Raw genomic sequence first — 20,573 nt, 5'->3', positions numbered from 1 at the left:
TATCCATTAGACACCTGCACAAAAAGTTGCGGCTTTTCCTGTATTAATTGTGATAGAATTCAACAGTATTTGCCATGAACCATGGGACAGGCTTTACTTTTAACTGGTGGTGAAATTTTGGAGCACACTTACGTATTCTATATTTATTTGCCAAACTTTGCTTACTTCTGGCATCCAGGGTCAGTATTCTTCTTCTTAAGGACAGAGGGGCCTGCAGAGAAATATCTCCCTGCCAGTAGAGAGATCTTGTGTGAAATGAGTTTCAATTGTTTGGGCAACAGCCAAATGACATTTGGATTTCCTGATGAGGATTGGTGATGGTGGTAGGTGCTTGTGTTGAAACTCCATTGACGCCTAAGGCATCAGTGGACACAAATGTTGAAGTGAACGTGTGCAGACAAAATGTTTTTTTATTAATTTACGGGATGTGGGCATTGCTGGTTAGGCCAGCATTTATTGTCCATCCCGAGTTGCCCTTCAGAAGGTGGTGGTGAGTTGCCTTCTTGAACCGCTGCAGCTGTCTGACTGGAGCATATTGGCCTTTCCTCATGAGGCTTGGACACTTTCTCAGGTTTTGAAAGGTTCAGGTGGAGGGCAGGATGAACACCATTGGATAATTTCTGTGGTAATGAGGAAGCTCTTGTTGGATATTTCCCAGGATAGTTTGTTATAGAATTTCTTCCATATGGATGTAAGACAATCTTCACAGTCATTTAACGGTAAAGTGCAAATCCTTTACAGCACTTTCCAATTCCTTATAGTTGCATTTCAGAGAAGGTTCACGGGGAAGGGAGGGTTATCTTATGAGGAAAGGTTGGACAGGCTGAGCCTGTATCCATTCGAGTTTAGAAGATTGTGAGGTGATCTTATTGAAACATAAGATCCTGAGTGGACTTGACAGGGTGGATACTGAAAGGATGCTTTCCCTTACGGGTGAGGCTAGAACTAGGGAGCAGTTTTAAAAAAGGGGGTCTCCCATTTAAGATGAGGATGATAAGATTTTTTTTTTCTGAAGCTTTGGAACTATCTCCCCAGAGAGCAATGGAGACATTTTCATTGAACATTGTTAAATGTTAGGAAAGCAAAGGTACTTTTAATGGATTTATATTTCTATTAATAAACATTAAAAATAAGGTATAGTTTTAGGTGTGTTTGGGTTAATGTTTCTGTGTCTGGAAGGATGCCGATAGTTAGATTCATGCTGGACAAAGGAGTTTGTATGTGCGAGGGTTGGTTAAGTTTCAACTGTGTTTCCATTGTGCTTAGAGAGGGCTACGGTGTGAAAAATAAACAAAAGGCATACACATGAGGCAATTGCTTTCCAACTGGAAGTCCTTGTAAAGTAAAAAGCTTTAAAGGTATAGTTTAGGTACGTTGAGAGCAGTTGGATCCTGATCACTGTGGAGTGAACAGCTGTCAACACGGTAGCACAAGTGGATAGCACTGTGGCTTCACAGCGCCAGGATCTCAGGTTCGATTCCCTGCTGGGTCACTGTCTGTGCGGAGTCTGCACGTTCTCCCCGTGTCTGCGTGGGTTTCCTCCGGGTGCTCGGGCTTCCTCCCTCAGTCCAAAGACGTGCAGGTGTGGTGGATTGGCCATGATAAATTGCCCTTCGTGACCAAAAATAAGGTTGAGGGGGATTATTGGGTTACAGGGATAGGGTTGAAGTGAGGGCTAAAGTGGATCGGTGCAGACTCGATGGGCCGAATGGCCTCCTGCACTGTATGTTCTATGTTCTAACACTGCCAGGCGAAGCTGGACAGGACAAGGGGGTTGCAAAGAGACCGGTTTGTTAAAGTACAAGTTACAGCTCCGATCCAGAGAATTGGGACAGAAAGAGCATTCAAGATGACTGGAGTTAAGAGAACAGCGACCGAGAGTGGAATTTTCCGGAGAAATGGCAAAGTGTCAGGTTCTGACTGAAAATTGCCATGCTTCTCCCCAGAAACACAGCCAGCTTTTTTCGTTGGGATCTTCTGTCACTTTGTCAGAAAACATGCCTACCAAATTTTTTTAAGCCATCACTCTTGTGGCACAGGACCGGATGAAGCTGGCAAGCTTGGCTACACAGTGGTCGGGTGCCATCTTTAAAGGGAGCCCCAATCTGAGAAAAATGAACTCCCTCCCACCCCTCCATAACCATGCAAGACCCCCCACAAGCTTTCCCCCCACCCTCCTGCACATTTGCCACCATGCACCCCGCTCCTGCCCCCACCCACACAAGGGGAACCTCCCTTCCTCCAATTGAGAAAGATTTTCCCCCTCTCAGGGCCCCCTCAGAGTGCCACATGGCTTTGCTCCTGGGCACTGTTAGGGAACTGCTCGGCCTTGACCCTCAACTCTGTGGTCTTCAGGCACCTCCGCACCCCCGGTGTGTTCATCGCTTTCGAAAACCAGTTATGAATTGTGACGATGTGACATCATGCCGCTGGGGGACGGGAACCTTACACTGGGCTGGAAGGTATGGCATAAAGCCATTTAATTATATTTAAATTCATGGAAATCAGATTCACACCTTTCTGGGCATGAACCTGGACATGTCACCAGCAGGGGGTGCGAGGAAGATCTCAACTGAGATCTCACCGACACAAATCCCATTATGACCCTCTTGTGAGATTTAGCAGCCATAACGGGATTTACACACACATCAAACGGACCTGAAAATTGCGCCCCAAGGTATTGTTCAGAAGAATTCAAGGAAGAATAAATAAAGTGTTTCAGTTAAAGGGACAATTGCAGCAACTAGACTTAAAGTGGGACAGCAGACATCAGAGGGAGATAAAACGTTTGATGTCATTTTAATACCATCTGGGAATTGAAATGTTAAAGCAATTGTGAACAGTTTGCACAGCAGTCAAGACAAAGAAATCCTAGAGGGTTTGGTGTGAAACCCTGACTGGATTTGCTGTTAAAAATGGAGTTGAAGCTTTGATTGAGAGTGTCACGTATAAAACCTGGACTGGATTTCGGAATGCAAACCATTAAAGGAAAATATTATTCTGAGGGAAGATTTTAAAGAATGTTTTTGGGGTGCAGTTTGGACCTCTCATGTTACATCCATCTGGGGGATTCGCAGGAGAAAACCGCAGACACTAACTTGGGTTCAGAGCAGAGTGTGTATTTGGCCACAGACACCTTGTGTGCTTTAACGGGACTTGTTAATGAAACCATTCCTATTTATACTGTGTTTTGCAATCATGTTAATCTTTAAATCTGTGTGCATTTGTTAAGCTAAGTGGGGAGTGGAGTAAAGAAGTATTGTATTAGAAATACATTTTTCAGATGAATGATTTTTCTTGTCGATAAAACTAATTAGTGGATATGTGACTGTTCCTTCACGTTTTATGAAAAAAAATTAAAGTGACAGTTTGAGCCTTGTTCAAGGAGGGGAGTAGAGACAACCCCGGTAACTATAGACCAGTGAGTCTTACTTCTGTTGTGGGCAAAATCTTGGAAAGGTTTATAAAAGATAAGATGTATAATCATCTGGAAAGGAATAATTTGATTAGAGATAGTCAACACGGTTTTGTGAAGGGTAGGTCATGCCTCACAAACCTTATTGAGTTCTTTGAGAAGGTGACCAAACAGGTGGATGAGGGTAAAGCAGTTGATGTGGTGTATATGGATTTCAGTAAAGTGTTTGATAAGGTTCCCCATGGTAGGCTACTGCAGGAAATACGGAGGCATGGGATTCAGGGTGATTTAGCAGTTTGGATCAGAAATTGGCTCGCTGGAAGAAGACAAAGGGTGGTGGTTGATGGGAAATGTTCAGACTGGAGTCCAGTTACTAGTGGTGTACCACAAGGATCTGTTTTGGGGCCACTGCTGTTTGTCATTTTTATAAATGACCTGGAGGAGGGCGTAGCAGGATGGGTGAGTAAATTTGCAGATGACACTAAAGTCGGTGGAGTTGTGGACAGTGCGGAAGGATGTTACAAGTTACAGAGGGACATAGATAAGCTGCAGCGTTGGGCTAAGAGGTGGCAAATGGAGTTTAATGCAGAAAAGTGTGAGGTGATTCATTTTGGAAGGAATAACTGGAAGACTGAGTACTGGGCTAATGGTAAGATTCTTGGCAGTGTGGATGAGCAGAGAGATCTCGGTGTCCATGTACATAGATCCCTGAAGTTACCACACAGGTGGAGAGGGTTGTTAGAAGGCGTACGGTGTGTTAACCTTTATTGGTAGAGGGGTTGAGTTTCGGAGCCATGAGGTCATGATGCAGCTGTATAAAACTGGTGCGGCCGCATTTGGAATATTGCGTGCAATTCTGGTCACCGGATTATAGGAAGAATGTGGAAGCATTGGAAAGGGTGCAGAGGAGATTTACCAGAATGTTGCCTGGTATGGAGGTGATGCACGATCAATTCCTGCAAAGACGAGGTTAAAGCATAACTGAAGGCTTTAATAGACTAGAACTGTTCCCCAGCAGCTCAGGTACAGAATGAGGGCTGCTGGGACGGCACCAACTCTTATACCCCACCTATCTGGGTGGAGCTACATACTATACAGCCAATGGTAAACCCCCAGGTTTGACCAATGGAACTTCAGCCTCTTGGGTGCTGCAATACCTGATAATACCACATTCACCCCCTGTTAAAAAAAGTGTCTGGCGGGGGTGGTGGCCAGCGGCTACAACTGTATTCAACATGGTATGATCAGATATGGAGGTACCGTGATACCACCTTACAGTGTTGAGGATATTTACAGTCATGGCAGATATATACAGTCAGTGTTTATTATTTACAGTTACAGATCGGTTAAGTTGAAGCAATCAGTCGGTCGGGTGCCCTGGTCGTCCTCTGGGATCGTCTGGGCCTTGGTGGTGATTCCGGTGGGGATCCAGGCGTCTGCGACTCTGGGAGCGTGACTTCGGCCTCCATGGCAGCTTCGTCACCCCCAGACGGCGCTGGTGGGGAGAGCGGTTGACCTGGGAGGGGGGCGCCTGTAGGGGGCGTCAGTGGGTGGGAGGGCCCAGGAGCGGCGGGAGGACTGACCCTCCTGTGAGGTGCTGTGGAGGGGGGGTGGGGCTGGTGGTTGGGCTGCGCGTGGGGTTCTTGTCGGCCGTCAGGGAATGCCACTGAGGCGTACTGGGGTTAGCGTGCAGCAGATGGACCCTCTCGACCAACGGGTCCGACTTGTGCGCCCGCACGTGTTTTCGGAGCAGGATGGGTCTGGGTGTCGCTAGTCAGGTCGGGAGCGCGGTCCCAGAGGAGGACTTCCTGGGGAAGGCGAGGAGACGTTCATGAGGTGTCTGATTGGTGGTCGTACAGAGCAATGACCGGATGGAGTGGAGGGCCTCCTGGAGGACTTCTTGCCAGCGGGAGACCGGGAGGTTCCTGGACCGTAAGGCCACTAGGACGGCCTTCCAGACCGTTCCGTTCTCCATCTCTACCTGCCTGTTTCCCCGGGGGTTGTAACTGGTCGTCCTGCTTGAGGCGATGCCCTTGCTGAGCAGGAATTGACGCAGTTCGTCGCTCATAAAGGAGGACCCCTATCACTGTGTATGTAAGCGGGGAAACCGAACAGTGCAAAGATACCATGGAGGGCCTTGATGACAGTGATGGCGGTCATGTCGGGGCAGGGGATGGCGAAGGGGAACCAGGAGTACTCGTCAATCACGTTCAGGAAATACATGTTACGGTCGGTGGAGGGGAGGGGGCCTTTGAAGTCCATGCTGAGGTGTTCAAAGGGACGGGAAGTCTTTATCTGGTGCGCCCTCTCTGGCCGGTAGAAGTTTGCACTCTGTGCAGATTTGGCAGTCCCTGGTGGCTGTCCTGACGTCCTCGATGGAGTAGGGCAGGTTGCGGGTCTTAACAAAGTGGAAAAAGCGAGTGACCCCGGGGTGGCAGAGGTCCTCGTGGAGGGCTCGGAGGCGGTCCACTTGTGCGTTGGCACATGTGCCGCGCGCGGACAGGGCGTCAGGAGGCTCGTTTAGCTTCCCGGGACGATACAAGATCTCGTAGTTGTAGGTGGAGAGTTCTATCCTCCACCGCAAGATCTTGTCATTTTTTATCTTGCCTTGCTGCGCATTATCGAACATGAACGCCACCGACCGTTGGTCAGCGAGGAGAGTGAACCTCCTGCCGGCCAGGTAATGCCTCCAATGTCGCACAGCTTCTACTATGGCTTGGACCTCCTTTTCGACTGAGGAGTGGCGGATTTCGGAAGCATGGAGGGTACGGGAGAAGAAGGCCACGGGCCTGCCTGCTTGGTTGAGGGTGGCCGCCAGAGCTACGTCGGATGCATAGCTCTCAACCTGGAAGGGGAGGGACTCGTCGATGGCGTGCATTGTGGCCTTTGCAATGTCTGCTTTGATGCGGCTGAAGGCCTGGCGGGCCTCCATCGACAGTGGACTGGATCAGGGGATGGGCTTTGTCTGCGTAGTTAGGGACCCACTGGGCGTAGTAACTAAAAAACCCAAGGCAGTGAGGGAGGGGGAACTCCATGAGGGGTGCATGCGTTCAGGGTCGGGGCCTATGACTCCATTTCGCACTACGTAGCCGAGAATGGCTAGACAGTCGGTGCTAAATACGCATTTATCCTTATTGTATGTTAAGTTAAAGATTTTAGCGGTCTGGAGGAATTTTAGGAGGTTGGTGTCGTGGTCCTGCTGGTCATGGCCGCAGATGGTGACGTTATCGAGATACGGAAACGTTGCACGCAAGCCGTACCGGTCAACCATTCGGTCCATCTCGCGTTGGAAGACCGAGACCCCGTTAGTGACACCGAAGGGAACCCTTAAAAAATGATAGAGCCGCCCATCTGCCTCAAAGGCAGTGTATTTGCGGTCACTCGTGCGGAGGGGTAGCTGGTGGTAGGCGGACTTGAGATCCACCATGGAGAAGACCTTATAATGCGCAATCCTGTTTATCAGGTCGGATATGCGGGAGAGAGGGTACGCGTCCAGCTGCGTAAACCTGTTGATGGTCTGACTGTAGTCAATGACCATCCTATGTTTCTCCCCGGTCTTTACCACCACTACCTGAGCTCTCCAGGGACTGTTGCTAGCTTCAATGACCCCTTCCCTTAGTAGCCTAATGAAGGTCCGGTCCTGGGCACTGCACTGTCTGCTCCTGGTGGCGACGGGTTTGCAATCCGGGGTGAGGTTCGCAAACAGGGAAGGTGGGTCGACCTTAAGGGTCGTGAGGCCGGTGACAGTAAGGGGGGTATAGGGCCGCCGAATTTGAAGGTCAGACTTTGCAGGTTACACTGGAAGTCCAACCCCAGGAGTGTAGCCGCGCAGACGTGCGGAAGGCCATAAAGGCGGAAATTGTTGAATTTCCTTCCTTAGACTGTGAGGTTTGCTCGGCAGAACCCCTTTATCTCCACTGAGTGGGAACCGGAGGCCAGGGAGATTCTTTGATTTACAGGGTGGGTAAAAAGTGAACAGCGCCTTACCGTGTCGGGGTGTATAAAGCTCTCCGTGCTCCCAGAGTCGATCAGGCAGGGCATCTCGTGGCCGTTGATGTACACCGTCGTCGTTGCTGTTGAGAGTGTTCGATGTCGCGTTTGGTCCCGAGTCACCGAGGCCAGATGCAGTAGCTGTGAATTTTGATCGGGCAGTGTATAGTCGGCCGGGTTAGGGTCCTGGGTCCCCATCCAAGGTGGTTTCTCCCATGGGTCGCACATGGTGGTCGGAGATGGACAAAATGGCGGCACCCATCCATCCAGCGAGTTTGTCCGTGGAACAAGATGGCGGCGCCCGTAGGCCACACGTGGCCCTAGGATACGGGGGTGGCGGTGACTGCTGGCTGCCTGGGACCCAAGGGGAAGTTCGCTGTGGCAGCCCGGAGTCGCCGCTGGAGACCGGGCCACCGCTCGAGTCTGGCAGACCCCCACAAAATGGCCCTTCTTGCCGCACCTTTTGTGGGTGGATGTGCGGGCCGGGCAGCACTGGCGGGGGTGCTTTTCTTGACCGCAGAAGAAACAGCAGGGCCCATCGGAGTTGGTGGGCCGCCTTACAGCGCAGGCCTGCGGGGACAGGGGGAAGGTCTGTGGGGCTGCCGCTGCGGGATTCCACGCTGCCCAGGGGACCTCCGTGCGGTCAGGCACATAGGATTGTGCGTTCCTGGAGGCAACATCCATGGACCCTGCCAGGGCCCGTGCCTCCCTAAGTCCCAGGGTGTCTTTCTCTAAAAGACGCTGGCGGATCTCTGAGGAGCTCATACCTGCTACGAAGGCATCCCGGATTAGGAGTTCTGTGTGGTCGCTCGCCGAAACTTGCGGGCAGCCACAGCTTCTGCCCAACACCAGTAGCGCGCGGTAGAACTCCTCCAACGATTCCCCGGGGCTTTGCCGTCTCGTTGCAAGCAGGTGACGTGCATAGACCTGGTTTATTGGGCGGATATAATGTCCTTTTAAAAGTTCGGTTGCTGCATCAAAGTCTTCCACCTCCTCGATGAGGGTGTAGATCACTCCTTGAGTGCAGGAGATGCAGTTTCTGCTCCCCCGTGGGTGTGCCTCCAGCCGTCTCAAGGTAGCCTTTGAAACACGCCAGCCAGTGTTTGAAAATCGCCGCTGAGTTCGCCGCGTGGGGACTGAGTTGCAGACATCCGACTTGATTCGGAGATCCATCTTCTCTGCTTAAGTGTAGTCTGTTACATTGATGCACGATCAATTACTGCAAAGATGAGGTTAAAGCATAACTGAAGGCTTTAATAGACTAGAACTGTTCCCCAGCAGCTCAGGTACAGAATGAGGGCTGCTAGGACGGCACCGACTCTTATACCCCGCCTATCTGGGCAGAGCTCCATGCTATACAGCCAATGGTAAACCCCCAGGTTTGACCAATGGAACTTCAGCCTCTCGGGTGCTGCAATATCTGATAATACCACAGGAGGGAAGATCTTATGAGGAAAGGCTGAGGGACTTGAGGCTGTTTTCATTGGAGAGAAGAAGGTTAAGAGGTGACTTAATTGAGGCATACAAGATGATCAGAGGATTGGATAGGGTGGACAGTGAGAGCCTTTTTCCTCGGATGGTGATGTCTAGCACGAGGGGACATAGCTTTAAATTGAGGGGAGATAGATATAGGTCAGATGTCAGAGGTAGGTTCTTTACTCAGAGTAGTAGGGGCGTTGAATGCCCTGCCTGCAACAGTAGTGGACTCACCAACACTAAGGGCATTCAAATGGTCATTGGATAGACATATGGACGATAAGGGAATAGTGTAGATGGGCTTTAGAGTGGTTTCACAGGTCGGCGCAACATCGAGGGCCGAAGGGCCTGTACTGCACTGTTATGTTCTATGAGCCAGGGTTCCATCCTGGGATCTTCCCGTTCAGCTATAACATCAGCTGGGATTGTAACATAAAGAAGAGGTAGATGGATTTATTTAAAATTTAGAGTACCCAGTTCTTTTTTCCCCCCAATTAAGGAACAATTTAGCATGGCCAATATACCTACCTTGCACATCTTCGGGTTGTGGGGGTGAAACCCACGCAAACCTTTGTATGGGCGGGGAAGGTGTCGCGGGTGGGGAGGACCCTGCTACAGAGGCGGGGGGGGCGGGGTTGCCGAACGTGCTTCATTGTTATTGGGCGGCGAATATGGATAAGGTGCGGCGATGGTGGGAAGGAGAAGGGGTAGAGTGGGTTAGGATGGAGGAGGAATCTTGTGAGGGGTCTAGTTTGAGGGCTATGGTGATGGCAGCATTGCTAATGGCTCTGAGTAGGTATTCAGGGAGCCCGGTGGTGCAGTCCACAGTGAAGATATGGAATCAGCTGAGGAGGCATTTTAGGATGAAGGGATGTCGGTGCTAACGCTGCTGTGCGGGATTTATTGGTTTGAGCCAGGGGGGATGGATAATATATATAGGAGGTGGAGGGAAGTGGGGCTGGTCAAGATGAAGGATCTGTATTTGGAGGAAGGGTTTGCCAGTCTGGAGAAGCTAAGGGAGAGGGTAGAGCTGCCGAGGGGGAGTGAGTTCAGGTATCTGCAGGTTAGGGACTTTGCACAAAACTGGAGGGGGTTCCCGAGGTTGCCGGGATATATCCTGCTGGAGCAACTGTTGCATCCGGATGTGGAAGGGGAGGGAAGAATTGAGGATATATACAAGTGGCTGGGGGAGCAGGGAGGCGAGCGGGTGGTGAAGATCAAGGAGAAATGGGAAGTGGAGTTGGGAGGGGAGATCAGTTGGGGAGTATGGAGTGAGGCACTGCGTAAGGACCTCCTCTTGTGCAAGGATGAGCCTGATACAGGTTAAGGTGGTGCACAGGGTGCATATGACCAGGGCGAGAATGAGTGGGTTCTTTCAGGGGGTAGCAGATGAGTGTGAGGTGTGGGCGGGGGCCAGCGAATCACACACATGTTTTGGGGTTGCGAAGAATTGGGACGATTCTAGATGCGAGTGTTCGCGGTCTTAACCAGGATAGTGGAGGAGGAGGTGGACCCGGACCCTTTGGTGGCGATATTTGGTGAAGCCGGAGCTCATGTAAAGGAGGAAGGCCGATGTCTTGGCCTTCGCCTCTCTTTTGCACAGCGACAAATTTTGCTGGAGTGGCGGTCAGCATCGCCACCTGGGGTAGCGACTTGGTTGGGTAGTACAACTTCCTGTGATTAGAGACGATAAAGTATGATTTAAGGGTCTCTTCAGAGGTGTTTGAGGAAAGGTGGGGGATGTTTGTGACCGTGTTTGGGGGGCTGTTCGTTGCGGGGTTGGGTGAAAAAGGGGGAAAGTCTGTACAGACTGTATAGTTGATTGTTGGGAAGTATGTTTCCGGGGTGTTTATTCGCTGTAATCTGTTTTGATACATGTTTGTGATAATATAAAATTTTTTTTAAAAGACCCAAGCAGACATGGGGAGAATGTGCAAACTCCACACGGGCAGTGACCTGGGGCTAGGATGGAACCCGGGTCCTTGGCACTGTGAAGCAACAGTGCTAACCGCTGCGTCACTGTGCCAGGTAGATGGATTCTTGACTATTGAGGGAGTCAAATGTTATTAAGGTAGGCAGAATGTGAAGTTGAGGCCACCATCCGATTAACCATGATCTTATCGAATGGCAGAGCAAGTTTGAGGGGCTGAATGGCCTGCTCCTAATTTGTATGTCGTGTGTGATCTTTTATGGGTTATTTCATCGGCATTCTTACACTCCAGGTGTGCAGTTGACTGCATTGAATCTGCTGTTAGGTCAATGCTGCCCCTTACAGTAAGCAGAGTGAGTCAGTCCCGCGTGTTTGCTCCCTAGGTCTCCATTATTACACAGAAGTGCTCAGTGTCCCTGAAGAGAGAATCCTAATGCAGATTGTAAAAACGCGAAAGCACACACAGGGGTCATTCTCTCAAAACGTGAATCAAATACTCCGTGAAATATAAAAGTAGCTTTTAAGTAAGTTTGTGCAGTGCTTCCATGATGGATGATTCAGTGCAGTTTACAGTGTAATCAATTATCCTGTTCCAGGGCTGTGAAATGAGCATTAACACCATACATTAAGCATGCGTGTTTAACCAATGGTATGCATTGTTTTGATTTCTACCTCGGTTATCAGTAACCTCTCAAGTAAGAGTTCAGCTAATGTTTATTTTACTTCTGAATGAAGTGAGCTGAAGGCAGTGCATTATAACAATTCATTTCCTTCACTTGGCCAAACAGACCATGGGTTCACCAGCAACAAAAGCTGGCTGTTTGCCAAGTGATGCATTATCACGTGGGTGCATAAGTCACCCATCAGATTCACTAATCATAAAAATCCACATGAAAGAGTGGCTTGTGCATCAGATTCTGTGGTAGCTGATAAATGTTGAAGCCCATAAAGTCAATTAGCATTCAGTGGTCTGTCCTGTGTTGTCTGAGAATGGTAGTTGGGGATCTGCGGTTGGAAGCCCAGCCCTCCATCACATTAAGATCAAAGACACTCCGTATTCCTGATCTTCAATTTAGATAGGATTTCCGCAAATAGGATATCTGGAACGGAATGAGACCATGTGGCACAACTGCCGTTAATGCTCCGCTTGAGCCTCTTCCCATTTTTCTTTATCTGAATGTATCATTGGAACTCACTATTCCCATCTCCTTCATATGTTTGTCTAGCTTCTCCTTAAATGCATCCAAACTACTCCCGCTGATAGCAAGTTCCACATTCACACTGCTCTTTGGGTGACTTGCCTCCATAGCTTCAGTACCTTGGTGTTGTGGATGGCAAGTTTGAATTTGTTTCAACTGTCCCAATCTCCTCATGCCTCACAGTGAGATTGCTTAAGCCTTCTCGTAAAGCAGTATAACCCTCCGAGCTCACTGTCATAGTCAGTAAATCCATTTTCCCTTGTGGTGTTACTCAACTCTATAGACAAGGAGGGCTCCAGATTTGAAGTCTAGCCAGTGCACGTTAGCTGACCTCAATGCACCTGGACTAATGAAGGAAACAAAACCAGCCAAAGCTCCCCATTTTTCTTATTGTTCAGTATGTGGGTGCTAGATGAGCTCTTTAATGGCCTCGATTATGTGGTCAGAAGTGAAGCAAAAGTATTCCTCACCGATCTCAAAGAAAGCTGCCTCCAGTGGTCTAGTTCTCTCTGTGGCGGGAATTCCCTTCCCTGACTGCAGTTGAAATTTGGCACCAATCAGAGGATTTCTTCGCCTGCATCATCAGTGATGTCAGCAAACTGATAAGAAACCAATCAAATTCAGGTATTCACACACCGCAAAACAGGAAGTTAAAAGCACTTAAAATCCTTTGCATTTAATTTTAAATTGAAGGTAATATAAATATATGACTGTATTCATCTTCTTTAGCAATCACGTGCTAACGAATATGATTGTCCACCTAAGAAACTCTGTGTCACCGGGCATGGGTTCTGTGGGTCCTTGCATGACTGATGTGCCCTATCCTAGAACCACATCTTTGGCCGCTCATTTGGCAGATCTTTCCGGGAGGTAGGATCGCTCCTTGGACTCTCGCTCACTGGCATTCCTTTCTGGGCTTCTTTTCCGCAACTTCTATTGCCATTAGGTGATCTTGAAGAATTGTGTCCCTTCAAACAGGAGGTTCCTCCATGTAAGATTCTTCTGAGCAAGGGTCTCCCCCTTTGATACCAATGTTGCATTTCTTGAGGTAAACCTTCAGCATGTCTTGGAAGCCTTTCCTTTATCCTCCTCTAGTTTGGGTGTCTTCCTTGAGTTAAGTGAAGAAGATTTGCTTTGGCAATCGGAATTCTGGCATCCTAAGCACGTGGCCAGCCCAGCTGAGTTGGTTTGGATGATGATGTCCTCGATGCTGGTGCTCTTGGCACCTTCAAGGACACTGATGTTTGTACGCCTGTCCCCCCAGCTGATGTGGAGAATCTGCCTCAGACAGCATTGATGGTACACTTGAGGTGGCGCCTGTACATTATCCAGGTTTCTGAGCCATTTCGAAGATTTGCAAGGATGACTGTCTTGTACATAAGGATCTTACTATCAGCACGGATGTCGCAGTCATCGAAGACTCTCATCCTTCGGCATCCAAAGGCAGTGGTCGCGGATTGGATACGATGTTGGATCTCCGCTTCGATGTCGGCCTTCGATGAAAGGCAGCTCCCCGGTAGGGGAAATGCTCCACTGTATTAAGGTAGAAGCTAAAACAGGTTTTTGTGAAAAACCTACTTTGAAAAATATGTGGAATTTTTAATAATTGTAGAGAAATTTCACATTTCACAAATCTAGCATTAGCATTTCAGGGTTAGTTATTTAGCAGTGGTTGTGGGGTTAGTACATGGTTTACAAGAGCAGTTACTCCTCATTCAACAAAGTTTAACTTTTTCCGGGGTTTTTGCAATGAGGCTATCAGCATTAGAATGGGCGTTCTCACTAACTCAAGATTGTAGTAGAGATAGCGGAATGTGGGAATCTCTATAGTGCACCCTATGGGGCAGCACAGACAGCAACGTTTGAATTTCCATGTTATTCTGCACATGTCCAGGCTCCTAAGGTTGCTGTCAGTTTCAGTGTAAATGCCAACAAGATCCGGGCCATTATATTTTCCCTCTCAGTATGCACCTTTCTGTAAGTGAGTAAGCAGGAGATTAATTCGCAGATTTCCACTTGTTTTACTGTATGATTGGCCATTATTTCCCCCACCCCCTCCCTTTCTCGTGAGTGCTTTGCGTCTGCTTTCCTGGGAGATTGCAGCATCTCACTCCATTGTGCAATGTTTTGGTCGATCAGTGAGATCTGACGCCAAATCATCCATTCCTCAAAGACACCTTTCATTTCACTGGACATACGGCTATCTGGGAGCTACATCCAGGTGTGATACTGGACCAAAAATCCAAATCTAATTGTGAAACAGCAGTTACCAAATTCCTGATGATGCAACCCATTTAAACAATTGCTGGTCTTAACAGCCTTTAATTAAACCTTGGGTGTCAGTTAGGGATAGTTTTCTGCTGTAGGAAGCCACAGGTGGACCTGTTTTTTTTCAGGTTGGAAGGAAAGCTGCCAGACTTTTTGATTTGCCTTGTCTTTAGCATATTTAGATCGTTTGCCATGTATAGACTTTACAGTGCAGAAGGAGGCCATTCGGCCCATCGAGTCTGCACCGGCCCTTGGTAAGAGCACCCCAGTTAAGCCCACACCTCCATCCTATCCCCATAACCTAATAACCCCTTTTTGGACACCAGGGGCAATTTAGCATGGCCAATCCACCTAACCTGCACATCTTTGGACTGTGGGAGGAAACCGGAGCGCCCGCCCAGAGGAAACCCACGCAGACACTGGGAGAACGTGCAGACTCCACACAGACAGTGACCCAAGCGGGAATCGAAGCCGGGATCCTGGAACTGTGAAGCAACAGTGGTAACTGCCGTCCCGCCCAACTGATGTGTCACTTTCGCCAAGTCTAACATAGAATACAGCGTTCATTCTAGTCTTTGAAGGAGACTGGTGTTTCAGAAGTTCCAAAAACTTTCAGTGACTTGCTATATGGGAATTTGTTTTGTATTCCCTCATTTGTAGAATGGGGAAGTCCTCAAATTTGTTGAATATTTCATCTCCCAGGCACTGAAAATGCCTCTATATATGGTATCTGGTTGGTTGCTCTGTCCGTAAGAGAGCACAAAAATATATTCAGAGTCATCTGCCTCTACATTAGCTACTTTCTCTTGTCTTTTTGATGTGGTGTGCACATATGCTGCCCTTCTGGTGGTATTGGTCTTAATTGATTTTGCTGATGAGTGAAAAATTGGTTGAGTTTTCACACAAGTTGTACACTGTTCTTAAGCAGGACATTCTGTCCAGTATGGAAAGCACTGCCACAGAGGAAACATCATTTAGAAAAGGCCCAACTGTCAAAGATTGTTGTTGCTTTGCAGGCAGTTCCGTGGCATCTCAACAATAAACAGTATTCAATTGAACTTGGAGTGCAATGGCTACTGTTGGCAGCCTCAACCTCAGTAGCTCTGGACTCAGTGACAATAATCTTGCTGATTCCAACAGCTTAGTCAAGTGCTTTTTGGCAGAGTTGATTTGAGACAAAATTTTAATGTGCTTTGATTTGCCGTTCGAAATATTCAACATCACCAGAATCACATTTGCTAGCTGCCACAATCGTGTGCAATATTGGTCAATTGTCTTTTTGCTTCTTCTTTAGTATGTGATCAAGGATCCAGATCATTAAAAACTTCTCTGATGATCAGAGATGAATGTTTTTTGATTGGATGGTTATTTTTGTGATATCAGTGTGGGTGTACATCGTGCAAGCCTCCCTGATGTTAACCTCGAGCTGGAGTGCCTTGTGTCGAACAACAAGCTATAGTCTGTGTGCTTCCTTCTACATCTCCAACTTAAAAAGCTGTACTGTCTGCAGAAAGCTAACAAAACTTTCCAAAAACGTCTTACCTGAAAGCAATGTTTCATAATTTCACCTTTATCATTAAAAGTTCTTGGGAAAGGACTTCCGGTGGTGACCATGAAGTGAACGGTCGCACATTTAGCAGCTCCCACTCTGTGGTTTTTTAACGGCTTTTAAGCTAGATTTCTGTGGGAATTTTGCAACATAATAATAATCGCTTATTGTCACAAGTAGGCTTCAGTGAAGTTACTGTGAAAAGCCCCTAGTCGCCACATTCCGGCGCCTGTTCGGGGTTTGGCCCAGCGTCCAACAATATTCTGACAGAAATCAAGTTGCCAATAAGTTAGCTGTGGCTGTGTGAGTAACTGGAGAGGAATATGTTGGAAATTGCATGGGGAATTATTATTAGTAACGGGAAATATTGTTACTTTTGTGATTTGTCCATTTGAGTGTCAGTGAGATGTTTTTTTTAAATAAATTTAAAGTACCCAATTTATCTTTTGCAATTAAGGGACAATTTAGTGAAACCCACGCAAACATGGGGAGAATGTGCAAACTCCACGCGGACAGTGACCCAGAGCCGGGATCGAACCTGGGACCTCGGCGCCGTGAGGCAGCAGTGCTAACCACTGCACCACCATGCTGCCGATCAGTGAGATGTTTAATGGACAGCTTTTAATATTTGAAACGATAAGTAGGCGTAGGCGTTGTGTGACAGGCTGGAATCTGTGGCCATCCTTATTCTGTTTTTTTAAATCTTACTCTGTGATAGTCAATAAAATGGTAGTCTATGGATAACAGTAAACTTTGTGGGTAGTGTGAGAGTTAACCCTTGACTGCCACACAGACGAGCTTTTATTGATGATCTGTGGTTGGCCTCCGAAAAAGTTGCCTCCTAATTAAATTTTTATTTATTCTTAATACTATCGGACCACAGTGGTAAATGTGTATCTCGTGTTGAGGATGTCACTGATTGCATCAAGCAATCATTGGCCATATGTACCCATAATACTTCACTTACTGTCTTTTACTCACACCTCAACCCTTTAACAGACTGCAGCGCTACAACTTGGTTCAATGTTGCCAGAGATCCAACCTCCTCCACTCACTTGATTAAAAGTGTTCGCTTCATATAACGTAATATTTAAGTTATGAAGAGAGGTTGGATAAGCTTGGTTTGTTTTCAGCGGAGCAGCGAAGACTGAGTGGTGACCTGATCGAGGTGTACACGATTATGAGGGGCATGGACGACCGGGTGGATAGGGAGCAGCTGCTCTCCCTTAGTTGAAGGGTCGGTTATGAGGGGACACAAGTTCACAGTGTGTGGCAGGAGATTCAGGGGGATTTGAGGAAAACAGTTTTTACCCAGAGGGTGGTGACCATCTGGAACGCACTGCCTGGGAGGGTGGTAGAGGCAGGTTGCCTCACATCCTTTCAAAAGTACCTGGATGAACACTTGGCTCGTCATAACATTCGAGACTATGGGCCAAGTGCTGGAAAATGGGATTAAGATCGGCAAACCAGGTGCCTTTCATGCGGCAGTGCAGGCTCGATGGGCGAAAGGGCCTTTTTTGCACTGTTTTTTCTGTGATTCTGTGATAATGATGTTTCATTAAAATGTGAGGTTTGTACACTTATCTTCAGGATTTAATTTCTTTACCAGATAGCGTGATGCTTAATGAGGTACCCTCAATAATGACGCTTAGAGATTAAACTGTAAAGAAGGCTTTATTAGACTAATAACTATGCTAGAGCTAGAGACGAGAGCTGACTGCTGCACAGCCCATGAGGCAGCCCTTTATGGATGGCTCCCAGATGGGCGGAGCCAGAGGCGGAGTCCCCAGGGTTCCAAGCCCGGTCTTAAAGGGGACATCACCTTACATGATGATAAGGCAGTAACCGTTCATCACACTTAACTAAATTAAATTAAAAATATTGATAAATATTAAAGGAGGGAAAACTGCCAGTGATGGAAATCAGAAAAGGAAACCAAAAACGCTGGACAGACAGCAGTTTGCCAGTATCTGTGGAAAGAAAGTATAATCTTTTTGTCAGAAGAGTTGATGAAAAGTTTTACCTGATGACATTAGTCTGTCTTTTCTCTTTCACCGATATCAACTGACCCACCTGATGTATATGCAGCATTTTCTAACTAGATTTGGACATTGAGATCAATGTCCAAAGAATCCAGTGTCCATTTTCTAATCTGGGCATCTGTAAATTGGCTTGGACGATGAGATTTTTTTGTCTATTTTCAAGATGCTTATTTGGGTGCAAGGTAGAAATAAGTGGCCCGAATGGGAGCTAGAGCTTTACTGAAAGAGTAGTAATCACGGGTGCATGACCGCTATTAGAGTGCCCCAGGTGATTGGGAGCAGCTATTACCCTTAATTGAAGGGTAGATTATGAGGGGACATGAGTTCAAGGTATGGGGCAGGAGGACAGGGGGCTGGTTTAGCTCAGTGGGCTACACAGCTGGTTTGTGATGCAGAACAAGGCCAGCGGTGCAGGTTCAATTCCCGTACCAGCTGAGAATTTTGAATTCTCCCTCTGTGTACCCAAACAGGCGCTGGAATGTGGCGACTGGGGGCATTTCACAGTAACTTCATTGCAGTGTAAGCCTACTTGTGACAATAAAGATTATTTATTTTATTTATTGATCTGAGAACCCCAGGTTACACTGCTCACCTGTCCTTGTTTTTCACTGAGTTACTGCAAAGACCGGACTGCCAACAAATGCTTTTAAGTAATCTTTCCCAGATGCCCATTGACCCTATTTAAGAATTGCTCCAATTTTTCTTGATACCTTTTCTCTGTTCTGCTAACGGTTGAATCCAAAGTAAGTTGCATCGATTTTTCTTTCCGCTCTTTTGTTGGAAGGTTTCCCCTGTGATCAATCCAGTTCAATCGGGATGTGAAAAGAATTGAGCGGGTTAGGCTGTGAGTGTGTGGGGGGTATACACAGCATTGCAAAATGATCCTTTATTAGTTTCTTTGCTACATTAACATCATGGGGTTCCTGTGGTTTGAGTTGGTGTTACATTAATGGCTGGATTTCTGGCTCGAGCTGATGTTGTGATCGGGCTGTTCTTGGGTATCAGTCAGCTGGCGTTACTCCTGTTTGTTTAAAAGTGCAGGTCCTGGGTCTGCTCTTAATGGGCCTGTCACTAATGATCTGATGTAAATCATCCTAATGATTGAAGATATAAATCTTGAGTAATTGTTCTTTTTCCAGGTGGTAGCACTTAGTAAAAGAAGCAAGGAGGCTGAGGCTGCCTTTCTTAATGTTTACAAGCAATTAATAGAAGCGCCAGGTAAGAAGACATTTAGATATTGATCTATCTGTACATAACAGCTCTTCTTACATATGTCTGTGCAAAACAATTTTTATGCATTATTTAGTGTTCAACTCAAGAATGTTATTCTCTTAACATTGAAGCATATTGTGTGCTCCCCTGTTCTGTGCAATTTGCTTATGCGTTTTTAATGGTTGATATTCATTTATTTGTGCATATAAAGGAGCAATGGTTAATTAAAACTGTAAAGATATGAGGTAGCATAAAACAGAGCCCAAAGAGTGACTGGCCCTTAGTTGCCAGCATCACAAGGTAGTTTACACCTAATAAATCAGCAGCAACAAATCAGTTTATTCCAAATTTGAACAATGTTCGAGGAAAGATTTAAAATGGTGGGAGAGTTCTCAGCCACGAGGTAACTTGTGGCCATGTGATGAAACGGAAATGACTTTGATTTACTCTTTTGTATTGTTTAGAATTTACTCTGGAATTCCTGAATTTATCCTGCAAGAAAACTCATTTAATGCTCTTTTTAATTAAAATTGCAAGTGGTTAATACCCTTCAGCGAATCTCCTCAACTCGCTCGTCAAGGGCGGGCAGCTTGCGAGCAACTGCAGCTGGATTTAAAATAGTCCTCCCACAAACAAGCTAAATGTATAAACCTTGAATAATGTGGAGGGAGGAGCAGGGAATCATCAACACCCGGTTCAAGGTCCTCGCACTGTGTGACATCACAAGAACTGGATGTTACTTCACAGCTTTGTGACTTGCTGTTGGACAGTAATTACTCTCTCAGGCAATGCACAGGCACTTGCTTGGCATGCCATAATGCTTCGGTATTTTTAATACACTTTCATTCATTGTTGTCACTTTGAAAGGTTTGACTTTCTTTTTCAGCTGAGAGTGAAATCAAACAAATTCTGAACAAATGCAAAGGGGGTTCTTAATTTAGCAAATATATGATCACTGTGTCCGTACATCTGTAATTAAAGTATTAAACCTTGAATCCTTTTACAATTATTCATAAAGCAGCGAATAAAGTCAAAGGATTACTGAAATGTGCAAATACCATAATTACTGTCAGAACTGCGGCGTGAACTGTGGGCTGTAAATTACTGCATGTGTTCGTGACTGCTGGTTTCTACATTATATAAATATGCTCTGAATCATTCATTTTATACCTGTTTTTGTACCTGTCATTTCATTTGCAAGTGTTCCAGCATAGTCTACAGCAGAACTGAATGCGGTTCCTTTACAAGGTACTTTGCAAAAGATGTTTCAAATTGACTGTTGCCTGCTGAAGGGACCCATGCTGTGAATGGCCCATCAACATGGGAAACCCTATGGAAACTCGGTTCCGTCATTTGAATCCAGAGCAAGGGACATGGCAAACCTAGCCATTGTTAACTCTGCAAGCAGAAATAATGAGATGAATGAATGTTGCATATTACCTGTTGTACGTTGATATGTTACATCAGAAAGAATATACATGTGCCAGCTCTG

At 46.9% G+C, this 20,573-nt stretch overlaps 1 protein-coding gene across 3 annotated transcripts in view; it reads left to right on the top strand.

Annotated features, from left to right (window-relative positions):
- Nucleotides 1–20,573, top strand: part of cux2b (cut-like homeobox 2b) — a 538,929-nt gene that overhangs the window by 280,624 nt on the left and 237,732 nt on the right. For all 3 annotated transcript variants that reach the window (XM_072494865.1, XM_072494832.1, XM_072494896.1), the window contains exon 4: nt 19,009–19,087. In XM_072494865.1, coding sequence (XP_072350966.1) covers nt 19,009–19,087 — 79 coding nt within the window. The remainder of the gene's footprint in view (nt 1–19,008; nt 19,088–20,573) is intronic.

Source organism: Scyliorhinus torazame, chromosome 1 (genome assembly GCF_047496885.1).
Source record: "Scyliorhinus torazame isolate Kashiwa2021f chromosome 1, sScyTor2.1, whole genome shotgun sequence".
NCBI lineage: Eukaryota > Metazoa > Chordata > Chondrichthyes > Carcharhiniformes > Scyliorhinidae > Scyliorhinus > Scyliorhinus torazame.
This window is presented reverse-complemented; position numbering and strand designations above follow the sequence as displayed.